This window comes from Lampetra fluviatilis, chromosome 27 (assembly GCF_964198595.1).
Source record: "Lampetra fluviatilis chromosome 27, kcLamFluv1.1, whole genome shotgun sequence".
NCBI classification, from domain to species: domain Eukaryota; kingdom Metazoa; phylum Chordata; class Hyperoartia; order Petromyzontiformes; family Petromyzontidae; genus Lampetra; species Lampetra fluviatilis.
Window position 1 is genome coordinate 6,897,527 of NC_136301.1, and position 27,966 is coordinate 6,925,492.

The window sequence follows — 27,966 nt, forward strand, 5'->3', positions numbered from 1 at the left end:
CATTCCACTTACGAACGCTTTACAGATATGAACAAACCCGTCCATATGTCCGGTTGCCCGTTCGGACCGAGAGTCGTAAGTTCCAACTGCCGCGCAATAAATGGCGGTGGTGGCATCTACATCTGCAGAACGTGAAGAACCAGTGGCATCTACATCTACAAAACGTGAAGAACTAGTGGCATCTACATCTACAGAACGTGAAGAACCAATGGGATCTACATCTGTAGAATGTGAATAACCAGTGGCATCTACATCTGCAGAACGTGCAGAACCAATGGGATCTACATCTGCAGAACGTGAAGAACCAGTGGCATCTACATCTGCAGCACGTGAAGAACCAGTGGCATCTACAGCTGCAGAACGTGAAGAACCAGTGGCATCTACATCTACAGAACGTGAAGAACCAGTGGCATCTACATCTGCAGCACGTGAAGAACCAGTGGCATCTACAGCTGCAGAACGTGAAGAACCATTGGCATCTACATCTGCAGAACGTGAAGAACCAATTGGATCTACATCTGCAGAACGTGAAGAACCAGTGGCATCTACATCTGTAGAACGTGAAGAACCAGTGGCATCTACAGCTGCAGAACGTGAAGAACCAGTGGCATCTACATCTGCAGAACGTGAAGAACCAGTGGCATCTACATCTGCAGAACGTGAAGAACCAATGGGATCTACATCTGCAGAACGTGAAGAACCAGTGGCATCTACATCTGCAGAACGTGAAGAACCAGTGGCATCTACATCTCCAAAACGTGAAGAACCAGTGGCATCTACATCTCCAAAACGTGAAGAACCAGTGGGACATGGGAATCAAACTCAGCTCCTTTTCCTTGAAAAAACATACGCCTAACAAAGTCTCTTGGATAAACTGACACCCCCAGCAATACAAAATGTGGAATTGTCACCACAAAGTTGCTCATTTGAGTAAAGGAGGCGCTGGAATGACTCCGATTAAATGTTCATGGAATAAATCTGCCAAGTGTGATTTAATGAAGGGGGGCGGGGGGGGGGTTGGTTTAGTCGTGCAGAGGGTCGGAACCTCAACTTACCTGAGCTTGCCGATGTAACTCTCCCCCTCGCGGGACAGATTGGTAGGGTCCGTGGACAGCAGATAATTAGAAGTTTTACTTTTTTTCCGCTTACGACCAGCCAGCAAAAACACCTATGATATAAACAAAAACACATACACGCACAACCACACAGTTAAGGAACAACGTACATACGTACTGAAAACAGGAGTACACTCCGAATATGCAACTGGCGTCAGGGTCGGGATCGAAAGCCACGCACTCCTCCTTTCCTGTATACCAGGCGGAGGTAGTAGCAGTATTATCATGGGTCCTTTCTTGCCAGTATCAAAATATAAGCATTGGTTTTACCCTTTCTGGCAATAAAACTTTTGTGTTAAGATGTTAAAATACCGATCAGAAACCTTTTGAAAGGGATCATGCCTGCGTTAACCACGCATACTTTTGGTGAACATGCAAATAAAAAAACATGCTCTGGTAATATATGGCATTGTCTTTGAAACTGGTTGGTCCACACCAAAGAAAGCTGTCTCTGGTGTGGACCAATCGACCAGAGCATGTTTTTGTTTGCATGTTCACCACAAGTACTCTGTGTGGTTAACGCAGGCATGATTCCTTGCAAAAAGTTATTGATTTGTTGTTGTTTGAACATCTTAACACCTGTTTTATTGCCAGAAAGGGTAAAACCAATCCTTATATGTCATAGTCGTTAACATCTCCTAGCCACCGCGACGTCGCGTGCACGTTGTCCTGACGTTTTTTTTGCGGCGATTGCCTGCCTGCGCTGAGAGCTTCTTTCGCACCGCACGGAGCCAACCGTGCGAATTCACCAAAGGGTGCGGGAAATGATCGATCGACCCGCTGGGGGGGGGGGGAGTGGTGGTGGCGGCGCAGGTGTTTCGGCACTCGCCTTTTTGCCGTCGTCGCGATCCATGTGCAGGAAGTAGGTGGGGAACATCCCGCGGTCCATGCCCTTCTTGTCGCGCGTGATGCGGCACTTGACGGGTCCACCCTGGGGCGCCGGGCGCAGAGCGAACGCCTCGAGGTCACCCACCGCCAGCGGGGGCGAGAACCCCCCGCCGGGGCTCCCGTCGCCGCCGCGGACCCCGCAGGACGCCCCGTCCTCCTGTCACACGCGGGGAGAGAGAGGCAGGCACGGAGGGATGCGGCGGCGTGAGTGTGTGTGTTTCTGTGTGTGGCTGTGTGATTGTGTGTCTCTGTGTGTGTGTGTGGCTAGTCCGGCAAAACAACCCCCTATCTCCTCGTGGTGCCGGACGGGCAACGCTGTAGTGGGCAGTGCTGTGGGGGGGCGGGGCGAATTCCGATTGGCCTTTCCCCTCATGGCTTTGTAACCACCACAGCGGCCAAATGGGGGCTATGGACGGGTGCGAGGGGCTGGTAACCCCTCCACCTTCAATTAATTACCACTAAACCACAACGACAAAATTTAATAAATAAGTTTGTGCCGGAGGCCCCGGGGGGACAGGCATCTAAGATGTCTTCTGGCCAAGCCCCATTTGGAAGAGCCAGGAGACTGAATCCTTACCCTTGGGGCTCCTCCAGAAACAAACAAAAAACAACTATGTGTGGACACGTGGAATCTTCGAATGCTCACTGCAGAGGAGAGGCTGCCACTCCACTGTCAGGAGCTGGACTGGTACCGCCTGGATCTCTGTGGTATTCAGGAGGTCCGGTGGACTGGCTCTGGCTCCTGCCACCATGAGGGGTGGACAGTACTCTACTCGAGGCAGGAGACTGCCAAACAACAGGGTGTGGCTCTTCATCTGAATGAAATAATGAAGGGGGCGTGGGAGCGTAGCGGTGAGGTGTGGGAAGCTGTAAGTCCCAGGCTACTTTGGGCTCACCTTCCCATCAACTAGAGGTGAGGAGTGGTGGTCGTGGTTACTTATGCCCCCACTGAAGACGAACATCCGTGGAGGGACGCAGGCAAGGCCGATGAGTCAGATGTCTTTTATGACCTCCTGTCATAGGTGCTGGCTAAAGTGGCCCCTCGGGATAGAGTCATCTTGTTGGGTTACTTCAATGCCCAAGTTGGTCATGATGCTGGCACCTGGTCTGGAGTGATTGGAAGGCATGAGCCAGATCAGCTCAATAACAACGGTAGGAGGCTGCTAGATTTTTGTGCAGCCCATGGGCTTGTAATTACCAACACGCTGTTCTGGCATCGGCGCATCCACACAACATCATGGATGCATGCCGGGTCCAAACAAGAACATCTGCTGGACTACATAGTGACGGACCAGCGGATGCGAGCCCATGTCTTTGACACCAGGACCTACCGTGGAGCTGATCTGCCCTCTGACCATCGACTAGTCATCTGTAAGATGCGCCTGCCATTCTTCCACTCCGTTGGTGGGTGTACACCCAGGACCCCATTCCAACCTAAGGTGGCCTGGTCTCAGTTAGCTGATGAAAGTTGCAAGCGAGAATTTCATCATCGCTTGCGGCTGGATTGGCATCATCCACCACTCCTCCTGATGTCGAGGGTAAATGGGCGAGGTTTAGGACTGTGACTCATGCAGCTGCAATGGCTGCTTTGGATATGCGGTCCAGACCTCCCCAGAGACCCTGGCTGACAGAGAAGGTGTTCATGATGATTGAGAAAAAGTGACAGGCTCACTCTAATTGTCTACAGCATCCCACGTCAGAGAATGAGGAGGCTTACCGCAGCCTTCACTCAGAGGTTCGGAGAGCCATGAGGCGCTGCAAGGATGGGTGGTGGTCGCGGGTTGCTGAGGAGATGGAGTCTGCCTCAGTGACCCGCGATCACAAATCCCTATTTAGCTCTATCAAAAAGTAACCTGCAGCACCACACCTATTACCATCATTAAGGGAAAGAACGGTGATCCAATCTCCAGTCAAGCGGCATTATCTTTTTATCGGTTGCGTAACTGTGTGGAAGCTACCTGGTCTGTCGCTCCGCACGAAGCTTCAAGTCTTCTCGGCCACAGTCATTCCCTCCCTTCTCTACGCTTGCAAAACGTGGACCCCCCTAATGGAACATCTTCACCGGTTAGAAACATTTAGGCTGGATTGTGTGAGGAGCTCACAAATCCTCGAAAGATCTGGAACGTCCTGATGACGAATGCTTGTGTTGCGATCGAAACGTCGTAGTGTTTAGTTATTTTTTTTGAACCTTTCTACGTGACTTTACCGAAAGACCCAAACAATATGGATTGAATATTATTTCTTGAGAACTGCTTTTTGTGTTTTATTTGTTGTCCTTCTCCCGCACCACCGATTACCACGGTTGGCTAAGTACGGTGTGAAAAAAGTTCATACACACGTCCTGGGCCCCCCCCCCCCATCTCCACCTACCCCCTCACCCCAGAGTATTTGGCTGCTATAAATTTCCACGCGATAAGCCACTTTGTTGAGCTATCATTTGTGGCCAGGTCGCTTCTGAAAAAGAAGCTAAAAGCTCAGTGGGCCTTGACCTAGTAAGACAAAAACATAGTTCGGTTTTACTTGTAGATATTTTATAGTAATTTGTTTACCTTTCCTACACTTTGCACTCTTATCGTGTTCTTTCTTTTGTACCGTTTATTGTCGTAACGTTCTGAGGCTTTCGCGACCAATAGCATCCATAATACAGGTTTTTTGGCTTAGATGGCATACATATACAATTGTGTCATTAAACCCGCCACCACCCGACACAGTCAATTAGTAAGGTTTGTCACGTGAACAGAACATGCCAATTCGTTACTAGTACAGCCACAATTGTAAATGTTGTGGCTTTGCTCTCCAACACACGTTCCGTTTACGTGCCAAACCTTACTAATTGGCTGTGCCGGGTGGTGGCGGGTTTAACGACACATTTTTATATCTACGCGCTCTAACCCCAAAATAAGTATAACCCGTAAAAACAAAGTTTTTCACTATAAATCCTTTATATGCGTGGCGGCTAGAGTCCTCTCGTCCTCTGGCTTGAGATGGCTGCCACCTATGGGTCAGATGATTGCATTGCAGCATTAAGCAATTGGTAATTAAATATAATATTTTTGTCCTAAACAGTGTAAAATTTTGGATTTTCTTTTTCACGAACATTAATTGTCACGCACAACGAGTCTGTGTGGAAAATGTTAGCTCGATTGGATCACGGGGAGTGGGTTAAAAAACGACAGAAAGATTTGCACGGTCCTAAGCAAGCAAGCAAGCACGCAAGCGCGCAAGCAAGCAAGTGAACTTAATATAAAGGATTTAAAAATCACCTGTATCGTGGATTCATTTACTTAATTTCGTTCACGGCAATTTGCGATCACCGTTTGTCGGCACGTTATCATCAGGGTGGGGGTCCCTTCAGCTAACGCAGCGACCCGGGGCGGCGGCCGGGGCGGTGGCCACGTGTGGCCGCGTGCGGCCGCGCGGTTACCGCCAGCAACGCGCCTTGCCGTCGCGCGCGACCCCTCCGTGCGCGTGGGACGACGTCGGCGGGGCGAGGAGACTCTCGGCCGGATCGTCGGCGCTGCCCTCCTCCTCGAAGCCCTCCTGGCCCTCCTCGAAACTCAGGCTCCCCGTCAGGCCTGCTCGCCGTGCACGTGCGAACGTGCGCGGTCAAAGGGTCGACGGCGATGATGACGACGACAACGGAACAACAACAACAACAAACAAACAGTCGCCTTTTGCCACTTAAGTGGCGGTGATGTCACCACAGTGGCTTGTGCCAGGCAGGTCAAAGATTCACCACCACCACCAGCCATGCCAGAGAATCGGGTGAACGCTGATGTGTGGTTGTCCTGAGCAAACAATCTTAGTCACGTAGAATGGAAATAATAAAATAATAAAAATAAAACATAAGAAAATAATTGTGAGAATTAAATAAAATATAATAAAATAATTGTGAAAATTATTTTATTATGTTTTATTTTTATTATTTTATTATTTCCATTCTATGTGAGGGGGGGGAGGGGGTGGGGTTACGAAAGCTTTAAATCGAAAAATAAAACAATCTTAGCTTTTGGTGTAGATGTCAATCCAGAACAATTGTTATATTCTTCTTATTTATTATTATAGCGAAACTATTGACACCCTTTGCGCCCATCCCCTGCTGCACAAAGGCCTGCCAAGCCGTGTCGGTCATGATCAAGTTTAAACGTTAACTGCCAAATCTCTAAAATAATAGAATAGTTTTGAATCCCTCGACCTATGGGGAGTTGGACATGTGCCCGTTTTTGTGTATGACCTACAATCGAATCGGCCACACAAGAGTGGGTTACTTAATGAGAGGCACGGGAAAAAAAATTGACACGTAAGGATCGGAACCTCAATAAGGATCGGAGCCTCCAAATGAAATCACGACCCGAACCGTGACAACTGATGGGATCGTTGTGTGACAGGTCAGTAGCGGAACCCAGGCCATCCCACGCAAAACATGGCAACGTTGGGCATGTGATGGGAAACATTGGCCTCAAGTTGGCCCAACGTTCCATAATTACTGGGCTGGCGCAAGGAATCAATTTGGAGCCACCAGTCCAACTCCTCCATCTCCTAGCCCAGGGGGTCGGCAACCTGCGGCTCCGGAGCCGAACGAAAAATGTCTCTTCTTGTTATTTTGGTTGCCGACTCCTGACCATGGAAGTCCAGTTCACCGTGGAAGTCCAGTTCACCGTGGGAGTCCAGTTCACCGTGGGATTCCAGTTTACCATCGGAGTCCAGTTCACCGTGGAAGTCCAGTTTACCGTGGGAGTCCAGTTCACCATGGAAGTCCAGTTCACCGTGGCAACCTGCAGCTCCGGAGCCGCACGTGGCTCATTCGGGACTGTTTCACGACGGTATTTATGAAGGGCCGTATTCACCACCACAATGCATCGCGGTTCTTGAAATATTGTGTGGGGGGGAGGGGGTGGGGTTAACCGAATTCGAAAAAAAAATGACTCTTCTTGCCGTTTCGGTTGCCGACCCCTGCCCTAGCCTACTCGGTATTCCCGGTGCAGCTGCACCGCCTGCACACTTGCTAGCTACGCCGCTAAGGCAGGTGATGTGCGGGGTGGGGGAGGTGGTGGGAGGTGGGGGGGGGAGTGCGCGGATGCCCGCAGCGAATCGCACCGCGATGCGCGAGGGCGTCCCGCAGCTCCGGGTTGTGATGCGGGGAGCGCACGTCGCTCTGCGAGCCGGGCTCCATGACGGACCCCAGCGCCGGACACTCCCGCAGGGTCAGCACCTGCACGCGGCTGGTCAGTGGCGCCGCCTCCTCCTCTCCACACGAGGGGATGCCTCCTGCTACCCTCCCCGCAGAGACAAAATATCCCCCGTGTAGCCTTGACAGACTTTTGGGGCAAGTGCTGTGTTAGCGAGTAGCACCTATGATGAAGGCTGGCACGGGCACACGAGGGGGTGGGTGGCCAGCATCACGCCCGCATGTATACATAGGCCTCGGCAAGGTAAGGTAATTGTACCCTTTTTACCGGGTAAAAGGGTAAAGGTACAGGTGTCGACATGCCAAGGGGTAAGGGTAAAGGGTAGAGTAAAAGGTAGGCTCGTTGCTTTTTACCTTTTACCTTACCTGCTAAAGGGTAAAAGGTAGGGTAGAGTGATTGTATTGTGGTAAGGTAGAAGGTAGGGTAAAGGTAGGCTCGTTGTTTTTACACTTTTACCTTACCTTGCCGAGGCCTATGTACAGTACACACACACACACACAAAGAGCCCCCATATAACCTTGACAGACTTTTGGGGCAAGTGCTGTTAGCGAGTAGCAACTATGATGAAGGCCGGCATGGGCACATGAGGGGGTGGGTGGCCAGCATCACGCCCGCATTCACACACACACACGCAAGACGAAGATCCCCCATATAGCCTTGACAGACTTTTGGGGCAAGTGCTGTGTTAGCGAGTAGCACCTATAATGAAGGTCGGCATGGGCACACGAGGGTATGGGTGGCCAGCACCACGCCCAGCCGCTTTTGTCTCCCTCTGTAGTGGCGATGTTTACACCACCGCACCAGATACTCATCTGAGGCTGGGTCGACCGAGGAGAGACCCAAAAGTGGGTCGGATAATGATAATCGTCTCTGGTGTTGGTCGTGAGCGGGATTCGAACTCGGGTTGTCGGGTTCGTAGCGCAGCGCGCTAACCACTGCGCCACCGCTACACACGCGTGCGCATATCCTCTTAACGGCGCGAGCATTGCGATGTTTTTAATATGGGTCCACGTGTTCGCAGACGCTGTGGTGAGATTCGGCTATAAGCAGTGGTTCTTATCAACATTTTTTTTAAGGTAAATCATGGAAAACACAAATCAAGCACGGAGCACGTAAGTTGCAACTTACTTACTTTGTTCCACCAAACCCGATGTATTTATCAACGTTATTCATTTTCTTTACGATTGATAACCAAAGGGGTGCAAGGCTGCAACAAAGGTTAAGATAGCACTCGGCGAGACGGACTCTGTCTCCGCCTCGCATTCAGAGCTTAGTCTTGACCCTCCATAAGGAAATCTGGTCTCATTTTGGAGGAAATCTCATTCTCATCACATTGTTCCCGTCGTAATCTGCCAATGTCTCAACTACCAAGAATGGGGCAGAGTACTGCTATTACGTGTAAGAGGGGTTCGACAGACCTGTTCTCCACCTGATGACGGCTGCTTGCGTTGTGGCCGAAACGTCGTGAGAATTATTTTATTATGTTTTATTTTTATTATTTTATTATTTCCCTTCTACGTGACTTTACCGAAATAACCAAGAAGATGAATCCCTGCAGTCACGAAAGCTTTAAATCGAAATTCAAGTGCGATCTTTCAATTGTGATCATGATATGGCGAGAATGGGACCTGTTATGGGAATGTGGAAAATAATAAAAATAAAAATAATAAAATAATTATCTTCTCTAGTGAGAATTCTTTCATTATGTTTTATTTGTATTATTCTCTAGTGAGAATTATTTTATTATGTTTAATTTTTATTATTCCCTAGTGAGAATTATTTTATGATGTTTTATTTTTATTATTTCCATTCTACGTGACTTTACCGGAAGAACCAAGAAGATGAATCCCAGCAGTCACGAAAGCTTTAAATCGAGGGTTTCCCTCCTTATTCGCGACGAGGGACGCGTTCCGGAGATGCTTGTGAAGAGCAAATTTCGCGGATAATCATATTTTCCTCCCAAAACCTACCTTTTTCATGAATGACCTTAAATAATACGTAAATAAGCTTTATCTCGCATCACTTTATCTCATTACTTTATCTCTCAGCATCTCTCATCACTTTATCTCTCAGCACTTACCTCATCACAGGTGGGGTTTTTTTTTTGTTGTTGACGAGATTCTGTGCAAGGGCGGCCGTACACACAAGACGTGGGTTGAAATCCTTTCGTTTGAAACTAAACTACTAAAATTAAACTTAAAACAATGTCACCAGGTCATGCCCACTGAGCTGCTACAGAGCTCTTTTTCATGGAAGCCACCTGGCCACAAATGATAGCTCAACGAATTGGCTAAATCATGTGGAAGTTCATAGCAGCCAAATAGGTTCTAAGCGATGGTAACACATACTCTTAATTTTTTCGTAAAGTCACGTAGGTAAAAAATGAAATTAAAATTAATAAAAATAAAATAATAAAAAATCACGACGTTTCGGAGGCAGGGATTCCAAGATGCAAGTTCTTAAATACAAGTTAAGTTGTATTTAAGAACTTGCATCTTGGAATCCCTGCCTCACTTGATACAGCAAATCTGGCTGTGACGGTCCCACCTGATGACGGAGACTTGTGTTGCCTCCAAAACGTCGTGATTTTTTATTATTTTATTTCTATTAATTTTAATTTCATTTTTTACCTACGTGGTGACTTTACCGAAAAAACTAAGAGTATGAATCCTTGCAGTCACGAAAGCTTCAAATCTAGATGGTAACACAGTTGGATATTTACGGTGCGAAAGAAGTTCAACATACATAAATGAGAGAGAGTGAGAGAGTTCGTGTGGATTGGCTATTTCTCCTCCTCTGTTGAAGGAGAGCACGTTATACGGGTCCGTAGTCCTGGATGCATGTGCACAATCGCACTGCTGCGGCTTGCGCGTTTAGTGTACACGCCGCACAACACGTTTGAAATCGACAGGAGTAAAGCTGGGACTTACGAACAAATCGACTTACGAACAGACCTCTAGGAACATAACTCGTTCGTAAGTAGAGGAGTACCTGCACACACACAGACACACACCGCACGTACGTACGCACGCACGCGGCTTGCCACCAGTGCAGCTTGAAAGTGGCGACAAAGGGAAAATTCTACTCTTAGGTTTTTTCGGTAAAGTCACGTAGGTAAAAAATAAAATTAAAAGTTAATGAAAGTAATAATGGAAATAAAGTAAAATAATAAATCACGACGTTTCGGAGGCAACACAAGTCTCCGTCATCAGGTGGGACCGTCACAGCTAAAATTACTGCATCAAGTCTTGATGCAGTATCTTCTCGGTTCTTTCGGTAAAGTCACGTAGAAGGGAAGTAATAAAATAATAAAAATAAAACATAATAAAATAATTCTCACGACGTTTCGGCCACAACGCAAGTAGCCGTCCTCAGGTGAAAACCAGGTCTGTCGAGGCGACAGCGTCTGAATGAAACAGCACACGAGCTTGGAGCATGTATATAAGCTGGTTTGGAAGGGGGGGAAGAAAGGGGGAGCCTTAACAAAAGAATATGCATATCAAGAGGAATTGATGCAGTAATTGATGCAGTTATTTTAGCTGTGACGGTTCCACCTGATGACGGAGACTTGTGTTGCCTCCGAAACGTCGTGATTTATTATTTTTATTCTTAGGTTTTTTCGGTAAAGTCACGTAGGTAAAAACATTAAAAAGTAATATAAAAAAAAAATCACGACGTTTCGGAGGCAACACAAGCTTCCGTCTTCAGGTGGTACCGTCACAGCCACGACAGCTGTATCAAGTAAATGAGAGATTGCAGGAGCTACCACTCCGTTTACCTACGTGACTTTACCGAAAAAAAACCTAAGAATATGAATCATTGCAGTCACGAGAGCTTCAAATCTAGAATGTATTATTTTATTCCCATTATTACTTTCATTAATCTTCTTGGTTCTTTCGGTAAAGTCACGTAGAAGGGAAGTAAGACGGCTGCTTGCGTTGTAGCCGAAACGTCGTGAGAATTATTTCATTTTATTGTTTTATTTTTATTATTTTATTACTTCCCTTCTACGTGACTTTACCGAAAGAACCAAGAAGATGAATCCCTGCAGTCACGAAAGCTTTAAATCGAAATTTACTTTCATTAACTTTTAATTTTATTTTTCACCCACGTGACTTTACTGAAAAACCCAATAATATCAATCATTGCAGTCACGAAAGCTTCAAATCTAAAGGGAAAATCGCCGCCGCGCACAACTCGGGGGGCGTCGTACCGGCCGGCTGGCTCACGATGTCGACGAGCGGTGCTTGCTCCTCGGCGTGCTGCGGCCTGCGGGCGCCCCTCGCGACGCCGCGGCTCCCGCCGGGAGCCTTCGCGTCGGCGGTCGATTGCACCGTGACCATGTCGTGACGACGCCTGCGCTGGGCATGCTCTACCAGAGCGCGCTGTACACGAGACACGAGGGCAAGGCGAAGATCCCAACCAACCAACCAACCACCCCCACCCACCCCCCCCCCGTGTTGCGTTCGTCAGGCTGATGCGGGGCAAGTGCTGTTAGCGAGTAGCACCCACGAAGGGCAGTACAAAACAAAGGCAAATATCCCCCATGTAGCCTTCATCAGGCTGTTGAGAGGCAAGTGCTGTTAGCGAGTAGCACCCACGAAGGGCAGTACAAAACAAAGGCAAATATCCCCCATGTAGCCTTCATCAGGCTGTTGAGAGGCAAGTGCTGTTAGCGAGTAGCACCCACGAAGGGCAGTACAAAACAAAGGCAAATATCCCCCATGTAGCCTTCATCAGGCTGTTGAGAGGCAAGTGCTGTTAGCGAGCAGCACCCACGAAGGGCAGTACAAAACAAAGACAAATATCCCCCATGTAGCCTTCATCAGGCTGATGCGGGGCAAGTGCTGTTAGCGAGTAGCACCCACGAAGGGCAGTACAAAACAAAGACAAATATCCCCCATGTAGCCTTCATCAGGCTGATGCGGGGCAAGTGCTGTTAGCGAGCAGCACCCACGAAGGGCAGTACAAAACAAAGACAAATTTCCCCCATGTAGCCTTCATCAGGCTGTTGAGAGGCAAGTGCTGTTAGTGAGCAGCACCTATGAAGGCCAGTATACACACACACTTGAATTTAAATGTGAGTTCGATCCAGACTCCGACGCCTGCTGCATATATTTGGAGTTTGCGTGTCTTTCTCTCCCTGTGATCGCGTGGATTTTTCTCCGGGTCCTCCGGTTTTTCCCCTCCACATTAAGAATCGACATCACGCGTTTAGAGTGTTTGGCTGCTCTATCTTCCACGTGATGATGATAAGCCAGCACTTCGTTGGGGAAAAGGATGCCGGGACGGAAGTCTGCAAGAGTGAACGAAGAGGGTACGGCTCAAGATGAGCAGCAGGGAGAAGAAAGATGGAACGCTGCACAGGAGGGGAGAAATTATTTTTAAAATAAATTTTACCAGGTAAGGCCCACTGAGCTATAAAGTAGCTATTTTTCAGAAGCGACCTGGTCACATATAATAGCTCAACGAAGTGACTCATGTGGAAATTTTTATCAGCCAAATACTCTAAACGCATGTTTCCAAATGTGGAGAGGGAAACCAGAGAGACACGCAAACTCGAACCCACGACATCCTGGAATCCAGGCGAGGTAGTTAACATCTCACCACCATGGCGAGAAAGAATGACCGGGCTAAGATGTCATGGACGATGGGAGGGTGAATGTGAGAGGAGAGGCGCAGGGGGAGGTTTTCAGAGTGGGCGTGGCCACACAAATCACGTGATTTGCGGGAGGTCAGAGATGATTTTATACTCTTTGGTTTAACACGTAGGCTTTCGCGACCAATATCCATAAAAACTTTTTTTGTTAGATCGTGTAAATATTTAGATCGTGTAAATATTTACACGATCTTATGTTATTATGTAATTATACAGGGTGCTTCAAAACAATGTTAACACTTACATGGGACTATCGTTTTTAATGGAAAAGAACCGATAATACACTGTAACATGAAAAAATATATATGTTAATCGTTTCAAAAAGTCCCATCATTATCAACGCGTGCCTGGAATCTTCTCCAGGTGGTCTCCAGAGCCCGGAGGGCGCATTTATCGTGGTGTTGTTGCAAATTCTCAGAAGTGTTCACATTTTTTCTCAGCACCCTGTATTTATACAGTAAGGATTTGATATGTTGTGTACCCTGTACACCTGTGCAGTGTGATGAGCTCGTAAATAAAGCGAATTGGATGTGCACAATTTTGACTTTAAACTTTCGTGACTGCAGGAATCCGTGTTCTTGGTTCTTTTGGTAAAGTCACGTGGATAGAAAATAAAATGAAAATCAAAAAAATATAAAATAACATGAAAAATAATCAATTGAAAATAATAAAAGGAAAAAAACCCACGACGTTTCGATCGCAACACAAGCAGGTCTTCATCAGGCGGAGAGAAAACAGGGGGCTTTACCGAAAGAACCAAGAATACGAATTGGACGTGGCCGGATGCCAAAGATGACTCCCGACGGATTTAAACAGTGGAATTCCCAACGACCGCTTGAAGATGGAGCGATGGTAACAGCTCGTGTTGCAAGGTGTTCGATATTATGGATCGTAGCATTGCGGGACCCCGTGCGATAGTTGATAGCTTTGGGAGGTGTGTGCATTCAGCAGCGGATCGATCACGGGCGATGACGTTCACGCTGCTGCTGCTGATGTGAACCTCACCTTCTTGTCGAGACGCTGAGATTGTACACTGGTGGTACTGTCGTCGTCTATGACGCTGCACACACACACGCGTACACACACACACAAGCACACGTACACACACACGTACACGCGCGCACACGCACGCACAATCACACGCGCGCACACGCACGCACACGTACACGCGCGCACACGCGCGCACAATCACACGCGCGCACACGCACGCACAATCACACGCACGCACAATCACACGCGCGCACACGCACGCACAATCACACGCGTACATACACGCGCGCACACGCACGCACACACACATACACACACGTAAACACACATACACACACGTAAACACACATACACACACACGTAAACACACACACACACACGTACACACACACGTACACACAAGCACACGTACACACACACACACACAAGCACACACACACACGCGCACACACACGTAAACACACGTACACACACGTGCACACACACACACGTGCACACACACACGCGCACAGGCGCACGCATGTAAAATTGAGTAAATTACGAATGAAAGTAACGTTTGTTGAAATTAATGACGTTTAAATTGGCACTTGTACACGAATCACGACTTTAAATACAACCAAGTCTTGCAATCAGTGAAAATAATTAAACGTGCAGAAACCCATGAATAGTATTAACTCTGTGTAAAGACCTGGTAATACATATAACTAAACGGCTGATTAACGGCATATATTTTCAATATCACAGCTTCTCTAATATGACTACTCAACGCTTGCATCTCCGTACACATCGCTCCATTTTTATCTCTCTCTCCGTCTTCCTGTAAACTCGACTATAGCCTCACTCCTCCGTCTCTTGCCAAACTCTCCCCCCCCCCCCCCAGCACGCCACACGACAAATCGTCAGCCATGTATGTTACCTATGTTGAACTTATTTCGCACCGTTACGGAGCCAACCATGCTATGCTAATCGGGAGGTGCTGTATATCCCGTAGTCGTTCGTGCAAAATGCCCCCGACTGGAGATGTGTGGCTGGGTGGAGGGGACAAAAGCTGTATAGCTCATCGGATTCCTCCGGTATAAATAAATATTCTGATGACTCTGCTCCACACAATCGCCAAGGAGCCACAGACACAAAGGTTTGGACGGCAGCAGGGCACCACCATCGATTGCCCAACATCTGCAGTCCTCTACATATGAAGATGGTTTGTACACACGTGGGAGGAAACCACACCGAAGCGTGCGAGGGGACAACACTCGATCCCATTAAAAACCGCATTATATTAGTCCGCAATTTGCTGTCCTGCATTCTCCTGGCAAGCCAGCTACATTGATGAGACACACATCCATCTGCTCTTTGGAAAGAAGGCAAAAGCAAATGTAAGGGCGCAGCCCTGAAATTGCTTGCTCACGTCACTGCTGGCGGAAGGACTCCCGCTAGAGAGAGCCTCACGAAGATCGCATTTGGCCGATTTTTCTACACCAGCCAAGACGTCTTGAAAGAGTTTCGATTTAAAGCTTTCGTGACTGCAGGAATTCATCTTTTTGGTTCTTTCGGTAAAGTCACGTAGAAGGGAAATAATAAAATAATAAAAAATTAAACATAATAAAATAATTCTCACGACGTTTCGGCCACAACGCAAGCAGCCGTCCTCAGGTGAAGACCAGGTCTGTCTCCCCGACAGACTTATTTTATTATGTTTTATTTATTTTATTTTATTATTTCCCTTCTACGTGACTTTACCGAAAGAACCAAGAAGATGAGTCTTGGAAGAGGTTTGGACTTACAATGTTTCCCTGCCGATCACTCAACTGTGCTGGAGCAATTCATGTATTTAATTTTACCAAGTAAGGGCCCACCGAACTATATGACTCTTTTGCAGAAGCAACCTGGGAGCAAATGATAGCTCAACGAAGTGGCTCGTCATCACGTGGGAATGTAGAGCAGCCAACTACTCTAAAAGGCGTGATTTTCTGTTACATGCTTTTATTTAACTCACTCTGTTGTTGTTGTATCTTCAAATCTTGTAACTCAATTTTAACCCACTTCCCAATGTGGTAGCGTCATCTGGTCCAACCCATGTGAGACTAGGCTCTAAGGAAAGCTGTCTCGGGTGTGGACCAATCAACTTCAAGGACAGTACATATATTATTAGAGTTATGTTTTTTTGTTTGCATTATGGCTGCTGGTATTGTGGTCTATTCAAACATGACTCCTTGTAAAAAAAGGTGTCAGTTTTGTTGCCAGATAGAAGGGTAAAAAACCAATTATCAACTACAAAGGGGTTTGATGAAACAAAGTAAGTTGGACTTATGTGCCCGTGTTTAATTTGTGCTTTCGATGATTCACCTCCTAACAAAAAAACAATCTGGCCCATGCCTCGCTTTCGTGACTGCAGGGATCCATACTCTTTGGTTCTTTCGGTAAAGTCACGTGGGTAGAAAATATAATACATTTTGATTCCGTTGCAAATGGCTGCACTCCCGTGCCCTGTTGCGGTCGGGTTGGGAGTTAGCTTCTGGGTAGGCGGACGGGCAGATTGATTTCGACAACACGCACGATCGCAGCAGATGTAAGCTGCTGAAACTGACGGACCTCGACGTTGTTATTGATGGTGAAGGGGGAACCACTTCAAACAGCAGTCGAGGCCATCACGCGTGGGCTGTGTGTGCCCTCCCCCGTCCCTCTCAAGCAAAAGGAGGGCCCCCAGTGGATGCGTTTTGCCGTTTCTGTTAACCAACCTCCCGGCTACACCCAACCTCTCTCTCGGCCCCCCCACCACCCCTTTCTCCACCCTTACCCGAGCCCCCCGTTTCGAGGACGCGCGATTTCACCGCTGCTGCTCCCGCTGCCGCTGCTGCTACATTTTGACACCTTCGGATGTTTTGTGACGAATTCCGTAAAAAATAAAAAAAACTTCAATATTTCAAGAGCCCCCAATGCACTGTGTGGTGAATACGAGACTGTGGTGGGTCCTGAATAAATAACGGTCACGGCCACACCGCACGCGGTTACGGAGCCGCAGGCTGCCGACCCCAGGTCCCCCGGTCTATCCACTACTGGATGAGGGCTGCTTCCCCACACTGTGAAAGGTTTGTTGGGGCTGATTGGCCGTATTGGACTACGCTCGGTCATTGCGGGTTGGTGACTGTGGCGAGCACAGGCGCAAGGTGCGTGGAAGTAGAGTACAACTACAGGAACACCTCTACTTACGAATATTCGACTTACGAACTTTCAGAGATACGAACAAACCCGTCCGTATGTCCAGTTGCCTGTTTGGACCGAGAGTCGTAAGTTCAACCGTCGCGCAATATATGGCGGTGGTGGCATCTACATCTGCAGAACGTGAAGAACCAGTGGCATCTACATCTGCAGAACATGAAGAACCAGTGGCATCTACATCTGCAGAACGTGAAGAACCAGTGGCATCTACATCTGCAGAACGTGAAGAACCAGTGGCATCTACATCTGCAGAACTTGAAGAACCAGTGGCATCTACATCTGCAGAACGTGAAGAACCAGTGGCATCTACATCTGCAGAACATAAAGAACCAGTGGCATCTACAGAACGTGAAGAAGCAGTGGCTTCTGCAGAACGTGAAGGACCAGTGGCATCTACATCTGCAGAACGTGAAGAACCAGTGGCATCTACATTTGCAGAACATGAAGAACCAGTGGCATCTACATCTGCAGAACGTGAAGAACCAGTGGCATCTACATCTGCAGAACGTGAAGAACCAGTGGCATCTACATCTGCAGAACGTGAAGAACCAGTGGTATCTACATCTGCAGAACATGAAGAACCAGTGGCATCTACAGAACGTGAAGAAGCAGTGGCTTCTGCAAAACGTGAAGAACCAGTGGCATCTACATCTGCAGAACGTGAAGAACCAGTGACATCTACATTTGCAGAACGTGAAGAACCAGTGGCATCTACATCTGCAGAACGTGAAGAACCAGTGGCATCTACATCTGCAGAACGTGAAGAACCAGTGGCATCTACATCTGCAGAACGTGAAGAACCAGTGGCATCTACATCTGCAGAACGTGAAGAACCAGTGGCATCTACATTTGCAGAACATGAAGAACCAGTGGCATCTACATCTGCAGAACGTGAAGAACCAGTGGCATCTACATTTACAGGAGATTATACAACTTTTAAAGCCACTCCCCGTGTTTAATGTACATGGTGTACAGCATGACGACAGTAGGAAAGTTGGACTTACGAACAAATCGAGTTACAAACAGACCTCTGGAACCTAACTCGTTCGTAAGCAGAGGAGGCCCTGTATATATATGGCACCTCATCGACTACGCCCACGGGATGAGAGTTTCGCCACATTCACGCGGTGACCCACCATATAGCCACCACCGCTCCTTCGTCGTGAAAATGCCCCACCATTTCAGACACCGTGTGTCTGAAATAAAAAATAAAAACGAGTGTGAAGGGTGCCCGTGGGATGAGTGTGTGGGAGTGTGGAGCCATTACGCGGGGTGGGAGAGCGTGGGTTTCCAGCCCTATTCATCGTTGCGCGTTTGTGAAATTGGTTTAAAACGTGAGGCATCGATCGACGGCGCGGCTTTGTGCCTCCCGCATCCCCTCGCTTTCGATGCCTTTCATGCAGGCAAGCAAAGCTGACAAACCCCGCAGGGTGGTCAGGAGAGAGGAGCACAGCGGATGGGTTTGTGAGTTAATTTTGGCGTGGACTTTGACGTGTTTTTTTTTTTACGATCAGTGGAAACAAGAAGATGTTCGGTGTATTCGGCACTTTGCTTCGTTCATTATTTCGTAAAAATTTTTTTTTTACATTTTTTAACTTAGCTTTATGTAAAACCCCCACCTCTCGCTCACTCTCTCGCTCACTCTGTCGCTCACTCTGTCGCCCACTCTCTCGCTCACTCTCTCGCTCACTCTGTCGCCCACCTCTCGCTCACTCTCTCGCTCACTCTCTCGCTCACTCTCTCGCCCACTCTCTCGCTCACTCTCTCGCTCACTCTCTCGCTCACTCTCTCGCCCACTCTCTCGGTCACTCTCTCGGTCACTCTCTCGCTCACTCTCTCGCTCACTCTCTCGCTCACTCTCTCGCTCACTCTCTCGCTCACTCTCTCGCCCACTCTCTCGCTCACTCTCTCGCTCACTCTCTCGGTCACTCTCTCGCTCACTCTCTCGCTCACTCTCTCGCTCACTCTCTCGGTCACTCTCTCGCTCACTCTCTCGCTCACTCTCTCGCTCACTCTCTCGCCCACTCTCTCGGTCACTCTCTCGGTCACTCTCTCGCTCACTCTCTCGCTCACTCTCTCGCTCACTCTCTCGCTCACTCTCTCGCTCACTCTCTCGCCCACTCTCTCGCCCACTCTCTCGGTCACTCTCTCGGTCACTCTCTCGCTCACTCTCTCGCTCACTCTCTCGCTCACTCTCTCGCTCACTCTCTCGGTCACTCTCTCGGTCACTCTCTCGCTCACTCTCTCGCTCACTCTCTCGCCCACTCTCTCGCTCACTCTCTCGCTCACTCTCTCGCTCACTCTCTCGCCCACTCTCTCGCTCACTCTCTCGCTCACTCTCTCGCCCACTCTCTCGCTCACTCTCTCGCTCACTCTCTCGCTCACTCTCTCGCTCACTCTCTCGCTCACTCTCTCGCTCACTCTCTCGCTCACTCTCTCGCTCACTTTCTTGCTCACTCTCTCGCTCACTCTCTCGCTCACTCTGTCGCCCACTCTCTCGGCCACTCTCTCGCTCACTCTCTCGCTCACTCTCTCGCTCACTCTCTCGCTCACTCTCTCGCCCACTCTCTCGCTCACTCTCTCGCTCACTCTCTCGCTCACTCTCTCGCTCACTCTCTCGCTCACTCTCTCGCTCACTCTGTCGCTCACTCTGTCGCTCACTCTGTCGCCCACTCTCTCGCTCACTCTCTCGCTCACTCTCTCGGTCACTCTCTCGCTCACTCTCTCGCTCACTCTCTCGCTCACTCTCTCGCTCACTCTCTCGCTCACTCTCTCGGCCACTCTCTCGCTCACTCTCTCGCTCACTCTCTCGGCCACTCTCTCGCTCACTCTCTCGCTCACTCTCTCGCTCACTCTGTCGCTCACTCTCTCGCTCACTCTCTCGCTCACTCTGTCGCCCACTCTCTCGCTCACTCTCTCGCTCACTCTCTCGCTCACTCTCTCGCTCACTCTCTCGCTCACTCTCTCGCTCACTCTCTCGCTCACTCTCTCGCTCACTCTCTCGCTCACTCTCTCAATCACTCTCTCGCTCACTCTCTCGCTCACTCTCTCGCTCACACTCAATCACTCTCTCGCTCACTCTCTCGCTCACTCTGTCGCTCACTCTCTCGCCCACTCTCTCGCTCACTCTCTCGCTCACTCTCTCGCCCACTCTCTCGCTCACTCTCTCGCTCACACTCAATCACTCTCTCGCTCACTCTCTCGCTCACTCTCTCGCTCACTCTCTCGCTCACTCTCTCGCTCACTCTCTCGCTCACTCTCTCGCTCACTCTCTCGCTCACTCTCTCGCCCACTCTCTCGCTCACTCTCTCGCTCACTCTCTCGCCCACTCTCTCGCTCACTCTCTCGCTCACTCTCTCGCCCACTCTCTCGCTCACTCTCTCGCTCACTCTGTCGCCCACTCTCTCGCTCACTCTCTCGCTCACTTTCTCGCTCACTCTCTCGCTCACTCTCTCGCTCACTCTCTCGCTCACTCTCTCGCTCACTCTCTCGCTCACTCTCTCGCCCACTCTCTCGCTCACTCTCTCGCTCACTTTCTCGCTCACTCTCTCGCTCACTCTCTCGCTCACTCTGTCGCCCACTCTCTCGCTCACTCTCTCGCTCACTCTCTCGCCCACTCTCTCGCCCACTCTCTCGCTCACTCTGTCGCCCACTCTCTCGCTCACTCTCTCGCCCACTCTCTCGCTCACTCTCTCGCTCACTCTCTCGCTCACTCTCTCGCTCACTCTCTCGCTCACTCTCTCAGTCACTCTCTCGCTCACTCTCTCGCTCACTTTCTCGCCCACTCTCTCGCTCACTCTCTCGCTCACTCTCTCGCCCACTCTCTCGCTCACTCTCTCGCTCACTCTCTCGCCCACTCTCTCGCTCACTCTCTCGCTCACTCTCTCGCCCACTCTCTCGCTCACTCTGTCGCCCACTCTCTCGCTCACTCTCTCGCTCACTCTCTCGCTCACTCTCTCGCTCACTTTCTCGCCCACTCTCTCGCTCACTCTCTCGCTCACTCTCTCGCCCACTCTCTCGCTCACTCTCTCGCTCACTCTCTCGCTCACTCTCTCGCTCACTCTCTCGCTCACTCTCTCGCTCGCTCTCTCGCTCACTCTCTCGCCCACTCTCTCGCTCACTCTCTCGCCCACTCTCTCGCTCACTCTCTCGCCCACTCTCTCGCTCACTCTGTCGCCCACTCTCTCGCTCACTCTCTCAGTCACTCTCTTGCTCACTCTCTCGCTCACTTTCTCGCCCACTCTCTCGCTCACTCTCTCGCTCACTCTCTCGCCCACTCTCTCGCTCACTCTCTCGCCCACTCTCTCGCTCACTCTCTCGCTCACTCTCTCGCTCACTCTCTCGCTCACTCTCTCAGTCACTCTCTCGCTCACTCTCTCGCTCACTTTCTCGCCCACTCTCTCGCTCACTCTCTCGCTCACTCTCTCGCCCACTCTCTCGCTCACTCTCTCGCTCACTCTCTCGCCCACTCTCTCGCTCACTCTCTCGCTCACTTTCTCGCCCACTCTCTCGCTCACTCTCTCGCTCACTCTCTCGCCCACTCTCTCGCTCACTCTCTCGCTCACTCTCTCGCCCACTCTCTCGCTCACTCTCTCGCCCACTCTCTCGCTCACTCTCTCGCTCACTCTCTCGCCCACTCTCTCGCTCACTCTGTCGCTCACTCTCTCGCTCACTCTCTCGCTCACTCTCTCGCTCACTCTGTCGCCCACTCTCTCGCTCACTCTCTCGCTCACTCTCTCGCTCACTCTCTCGCTCACTCTCTCGCTCACTCTCTCGCTCACTCTCTCGCCCACTCTCTCGCTCACTCTCTCGCCCACTCTCTCGCTCACTCTCTCGCTCACTCTCTCGCCCACTCTCTCGCTCACTCTGTCGCTCACTCTCTCGCTCACTCTCTCGCTCACTTTCTCGCCCACTCTCTCGCTCACTCTCTCGCTCACTCTCTCGCTCACTCTCTCGCTCACTCTCTCGCTCACTCTCTCGCTCACTCTCTCGGCCACTCTCTCGCTCACTCTCTCGCTCACTCTCTCGCTCACTCTCTCGCTCACTCTCTCGCTCACTCTCTCGCCCACTCTCTCGCTCACTCTCTCGGCCACTCTCTCGCTCACTCTCTCGCTCACTCTCTCGCTCACTCTCTCGCTCACTCTCTCGCTCACTCTGTCGCTCACTCTCTCGCTCACTCTCTCGCTCACTCTCTCGCTCACTCTCTCGGCCACTCTCTCGCTCACTCTCTCGCTCACTCTCTCGCTCACTCTCTCGCTCACTCTCTCGGCCACTCTCTCGCTCACTCTCTCGCTCACTCTCTCGCTCACTCTCTCGCTCACTCTCTCGGCCACTCTCTCGCTCACTCTCTCGCTCACTCTCTCGGCCACTCTCTCGCTCACTCTCTCGCTCACTCTCTCGCTCACTCTCTCGCTCACTCTGTCGCTCACTCTCTCGCTCACTCTCTCGCTCACTCTCTCGCTCTCTCTCTCGCTCACTCTCTCGCTCACTCTCTCGCTCACTCTCTCGCTCACTCTCTCGCTCTCTCGTTCTGCACGCAGCCCTTCTCGTCGTGTTGTCCCCCTCGTGTGGCCTTGTCTCTGGTGACTCAGAAATTCGTGAAGGCCGGCAGCCGTGACGGAGCAGCGTAGCAGCAATCGAAGTTTGCTGCACTGCCACCTACCTCTTCGATTTAAAGCTTTCGTGACTGCAGGGATTCATCTTCTTGGTTCTTTCGGTAAAGTCACGTAGAAGGGAAATAATAAAATAATAAAAATAAAACATAATAAAATAAAATTCTCACGACGTGTCTTTCCGACAGCTCCGTTCTTCACCTGAGGACGGCTGCTTGCGTTGTGGCCGAAACGTCGTGAGAATTTTATTGTTTTCTTTTTATTATTAATTTTTTTCCTTCTACGTGACTTTACTGAAAGAACCAACAATATGCCACTTACCTGCTCACCACATACAAGCCCCTGTGGCAACTCCTCCGCACGCGTTGACCCACCCATCCGAGCACCTGGTATCGTTGTTTGATGTTGTTGCTGTTGTTGTAACTCGCCGACCCCCCCCCCCATACTGGACATCTGTGGAAAAAGAGCTTCATAGCTCATCGGATTCCGCCTCCTGCAGTCGTCTCTAAATCAAGATTCTGATTCGGACTCACCCAGGCTCAACGCCTGCTTAGCTTTTGATATCTGATGGAGATCGTTAGCATCCCGGGTTATTTTTTCCCCCACAGCCTATATCAATAAGATTTCCAGAAACCATAAAAACTGCGCTTAAATCCCAGCCCTACCCCACCTCCCCCCCCCCCCAAAAAAAATCGAAAAGGTATCCAATGCCCGCGTCACGCGATCTTACCCCTAATCACACTCTTGGGGGGCTGAATGGATTCCAATGAACATTCCGGCACGGGTTTTTTTTTCACAGCCTCACACACGTGGGACAAATATCCTCGATCCGTGTCATCCGCAGCGATTTCGATGACGAAGATAGCCGTGGGCTTGTACCGCGATAATGTGTGATAAGTTACGTTATGCTCATTCGGAGGGGTGACGGAGATGGAGGGAGAGAGATGAGTGGTTGTTGGCATGGTAACCGCCCATAGCTACGGCCAGTCGCCATGGTAACAATTTACAACGGATGGATACGAGCCAACGCGTCGTTCAGTGTAACCTGTGCTGGTGTTCGTGCGTGTGCATCGTGGGGAGCGGTGGTGCAACGGTTAGCGCGCTGTGCTACGAACCCGGCCACCAGAGTTCAATTCCCGTTCAGTGACGATTATCCGGATCGATCCTGGACCTCCCCTAGGTTGACTCGGCACTCAAACGAGTACCTGCTGCGGAGTGTAAACGTCGCCGCTAGGGAGACAAAGACGGCGGGGCGAGGTGCTGGCCACCCATCCCCTCGTGTGCCATTCTGGCCTTCATAGGTGCTCGCTAACAGCACTTGCTCCATCTGTCTGTGAAGGCTTATAGCGGGTGGGGGATGTGCATCGTGGGTGCGGGTTAAATGTGTATCAGCTTAACGCAGTGTGGAAGCTACCTGGCCTATCACTCCATACGAAGCTCCAGGTGTTCTCGGCCACGGTGAGGCCCCCCCCCCTTCTCCGTGCTTTTGCGAAAACTTGTGCCCCTTTGCAGGAACATCCTACATCGGCCCTGCCTGCGATCCATCCTGGGTGTAACCAGACCGGATTGCATGAGGAACTCACATATCTTCTTGGTTCTTTCGGTAAAGTCACGTAGAATGGAAATAATAAAATAAGAAATATTAAAATAATAAAATAATTCTCACGACGTTTCGGCCACAACGCAAGGAGCCGTCCTCAGGTGGAGAACAGGTCTGTCGAGAAGACAGAGTCCGAATGACACACCCCACACCTCATTCGGACTCTGTCTTCTCGACAGACCTGTTCTCCACCTGAGGACGGCTGCTTGCGTTGTGGCCGAAACGTCGTGAGAATTATTTTATTATGTTATATTTTTATTATTTTATTATTTCCATTCTACGTGACTTTACCGAAAGAACCAAGAAGATCAATCCCTGCAGTCACGAAAGCTTTAAATCGGAACTCACATATCCTTGAACGATCTGGACACAGTCCTTCCAGTAAGCACCTCCGGCAGGCCAGCCAATACCATATGCTTAAGCGTTTTTTGTTTGTTGGAAATAGGGGGGGCTAAACAGGCACAGAACAGGCGAAAAAAAATATAGGTGGCTTGATGTGTTACGTGAGATTTGGAGCTGAGTGGACTTGCCGATGACAGGCGGCAGAGGTGTTAAGTTCGACCTCTGTGGAGGAGGCTCGTGAAGGACGCTGCTGCTGCTACTGGGCAGTTGGAGGCAGTCGCCCTCCAGCAACAACGGAGGGCGGAGGAGCGACGCTCACAACAACGAGCGGAGCGCATTGGGCGGATAAAAACACAACAATGTGGTACAGTGGGGGGCGCAGGTGGTGCATTTTCCATTCATCTAGGTCACTTAAACCCAATAACACCTTGGTTCGTTCCATTACCTCGCTTTTTAAATCCTTTATATTAAGTTAACTTGCTTGCTTGCACGCTTACGACCGTGCAAATCTTTCGGTCATTTTTTAACCCACTTCCCGTGATCCAATCGAGCTGACATTTTGCACACAGACTCGTTGTGCGTGACAATTTATTTTCGTGAAAATTTTTTCCCAAAATTTTACACTTTTTAGGAAAAAAGAAATGATATTTAATTACCAATTGCTTAATGGTGGCAGGCAATCATCTGACCCATAGGTGGCAGCCATCTCAAGCCAGAGGACGAGAGGACTCTAGCCGCCACGCATATAAAGGATTTATAGTGAAAAACTTTGTTTTTACGGGTTCATTTTTTTTAATATATGCCTGGGCTTAAATCGGAAGAGCAAAACAACGAATTCTCAAGTAAAAACAGCATAATTTGAAATATTTCCAAAAGGGATGCAATGTATATCATACGATGTTTACATTTTACAGGCCTCAGGAGAGGCGAGGAGAAAGGACACACCGCGCGGCAGACCAAGAGTGAGCTGCGTAGATAAAAAGCCATAAACACATCTGGCTCGGTCACCATAGTTCACTTGCAATGGCTGTGGCAAGGATTGCCACTCAAGAATTGGGACGAATTCATTCTAGGCGCTTGCAAGCCCCACAGCGGACCACGCAAGGCGCAAAATAATTGTCTCGCGAGACGCACAGGCCTCATCACATTTTACACGCACGGCTGAATGAGGGATTTCCCCACAGTCGAGCTGGTCGTTGGGGACTATTTGACCATATTTCACCTCGCTGGTCAGTGGGGGGGTGTGTTAATGAAGACGGGAAGCACAGACGTTCTTCAACTTTACTGCAGCCTCGTACCCCTTTGGTTCTCAATCGTGAAACCATGTATAATGTTAATGGCTGCAGGTATTGTGGTCTATGCAAACATGACTCCTTGTAAAAAGGTGTCAGTTTTATTGCCAGATAGAAGGGTAAAAAACCAATGATCATATTTTTTACTGGCAAATGAGGTTCCAATGGTGTAAATGCTTACCCCGAGCTCTCATACTCTGATGGTGCATTGTCTTTGAGTTGTGCGCCTTTTGGCGTCATCTGGTTTCAACCCATGTGAGACTAGGCTCTAAGGAAAGCTGTCTCGGGTGTGGACCAATCAACTTCAAGGACAGTGCATACATTATCAGAGTTATGTTTTTTGTTTGCATTATGACTGCAGGTATTGTGGTCTATGCAAACATGACTCCTCGTAAAAAAGGTGTCAGTTTTGTTGCCAGATAAAAGGGTAAAAAAACAATTATCAACTACAAAGGGATTTGATGAAACAAAGTAAGTTGGACTTACGTGCCCGTGTTAAATTTGTGCTTTCGATGATTCACCTCGTAGCAAAAAAACAATCTGGCCCATGTCTCGCACACCCCCAGAAAAGGGGTCATCTCGCTGTGTTAGAGCACATCACAGTTACAACGTTTGACTATTCTGCTGTGCCCTCTGCCGACAACATCGGCCCCTCCAGCAGCCTCTTCAGCAGTCGTTTGATACGTGCATTTGGACGGCGGCTCATCCGAGCGCAATCTAGGCTCAGGGCGTGCTTAGCCTCTGAGACGTGCCGAGATCGGGGGAGCAGCATTGTCGGGTGGTTTTGCAATTATAGGCGATGTTCAGACGATGAAACGATCTATGCAACAGCAACAACAACAAAAACCCCATTCAGCAGCTCCTGAAGAGCCTGCCTATATTTCAGTGCTCGAGTCGCCACCAGCAGCGTATATTTTGCAATAATGTACTCGGGCTGAATGCCTACACCATATTTTCCCGGTGTAAACTATAAACTATGCACTCTTTGGTGCTTTCGGTAAAGAAAGAACCAAAGAGTAATTCCTGCAGTCACGAAAGCTCCAAATTAAGATTGAACCACTTCTACGGGGAAGTTTCAAGTTTATCTATTTCTTTCTCTCTGGGTTTTTTGTTTTCTCTTTCTCTGCCTGTGTATTTAGTGTACTGTTTCTGTCTCCACTCGTTTTTTGTCGTTCTTATGTTCTGATCTGTCTGTGTGTCTCCGTTCCTCTTGTTTAATGTTTTGTCTCTCTTTGGAATTTTCACACTTAAATTCTAACTTAGCAATCTTTGAAATACGTAATCGACCAGGCTATGCGACGTGACTTTACCGAAAGAACCAAAGAGTAATTCCTGCAGTCACGAAAGTTCCAAATTAAGTTATAAACTATGTTTCTATTTTACCAGGCAAGGCCCACTGAGCTATATTTAGCAGCGACCTGACCACAGATGATAGCTCAACGAAGTCGGCTTATTACGTGCAAATGTACAGCAGCCAGACACTCGAAACGCGTGTTTCTAAATGTGGAGGGGAAAATCGGAGGGCCCGGAAAAAAACCATGCACGCGACCACGGGGAGAGAAAGAGAGGGAGAAAGACACGAAAACTCCAAATATACAACAGGTGTCAGGGTTGTAATCCCACGACCTCCGACACACCAGGCGAGGGAGTTAACATCTCGCCATGATGAGTTGTCCCTCATTTACAAGTTCGTTTACCGCCCACTCACATACACAGCGATGTGTATGTAACACGCATGCAAGAGGCATGCATAGGTGTAACAAGGACAAAGATCCCCCGTATAGCATCAACCGACTTCTGGGACAAGTGCTGTAAGCGAGCACCTATGAAGGCCGGCACATCACACGATGGGGTGCGTGGCCAGGACCACGTACCCTGCTGCACAAAAGACAAAGATCCCCCGTATAGCCCTGAACAGACAGTTTACTTGATACAGCAAGCGTGCTATGACGGTTCCACCTGAAGACGGAAGCTTGTGTTGCCTCCGAAACGTCGTGATTTTTATTTTACTTTTTATTAATTTTAATTAATTTTTTTATTTTTTACCTACGTGACTTTAC

At 49.2% G+C, this 27,966-nt stretch overlaps 1 protein-coding gene across 1 annotated transcript in view; it reads right to left on the bottom strand.

The window, feature by feature from the left end:
- Positions 1–27,966, bottom strand: part of LOC144942452 (tubby-related protein 3-like) — a 43,828-nt gene that overhangs the window by 9,766 nt on the left and 6,096 nt on the right. Inside the window, exons 3-8 of the mRNA XM_078869322.1 lie at positions 13,857–13,911; positions 11,406–11,577; positions 7,101–7,274; positions 5,442–5,578; positions 1,945–2,160; positions 1,056–1,168 (exon numbers count right to left, since the gene is read on the bottom strand). Of these exons, the coding sequence (XP_078725448.1) occupies positions 1,056–1,168; positions 1,945–2,160; positions 5,442–5,578; positions 7,101–7,274; positions 11,406–11,577; positions 13,857–13,911 (867 nt within the window). The remainder of the gene's footprint in view (positions 1–1,055; positions 1,169–1,944; positions 2,161–5,441; positions 5,579–7,100; positions 7,275–11,405; positions 11,578–13,856; positions 13,912–27,966) is intronic.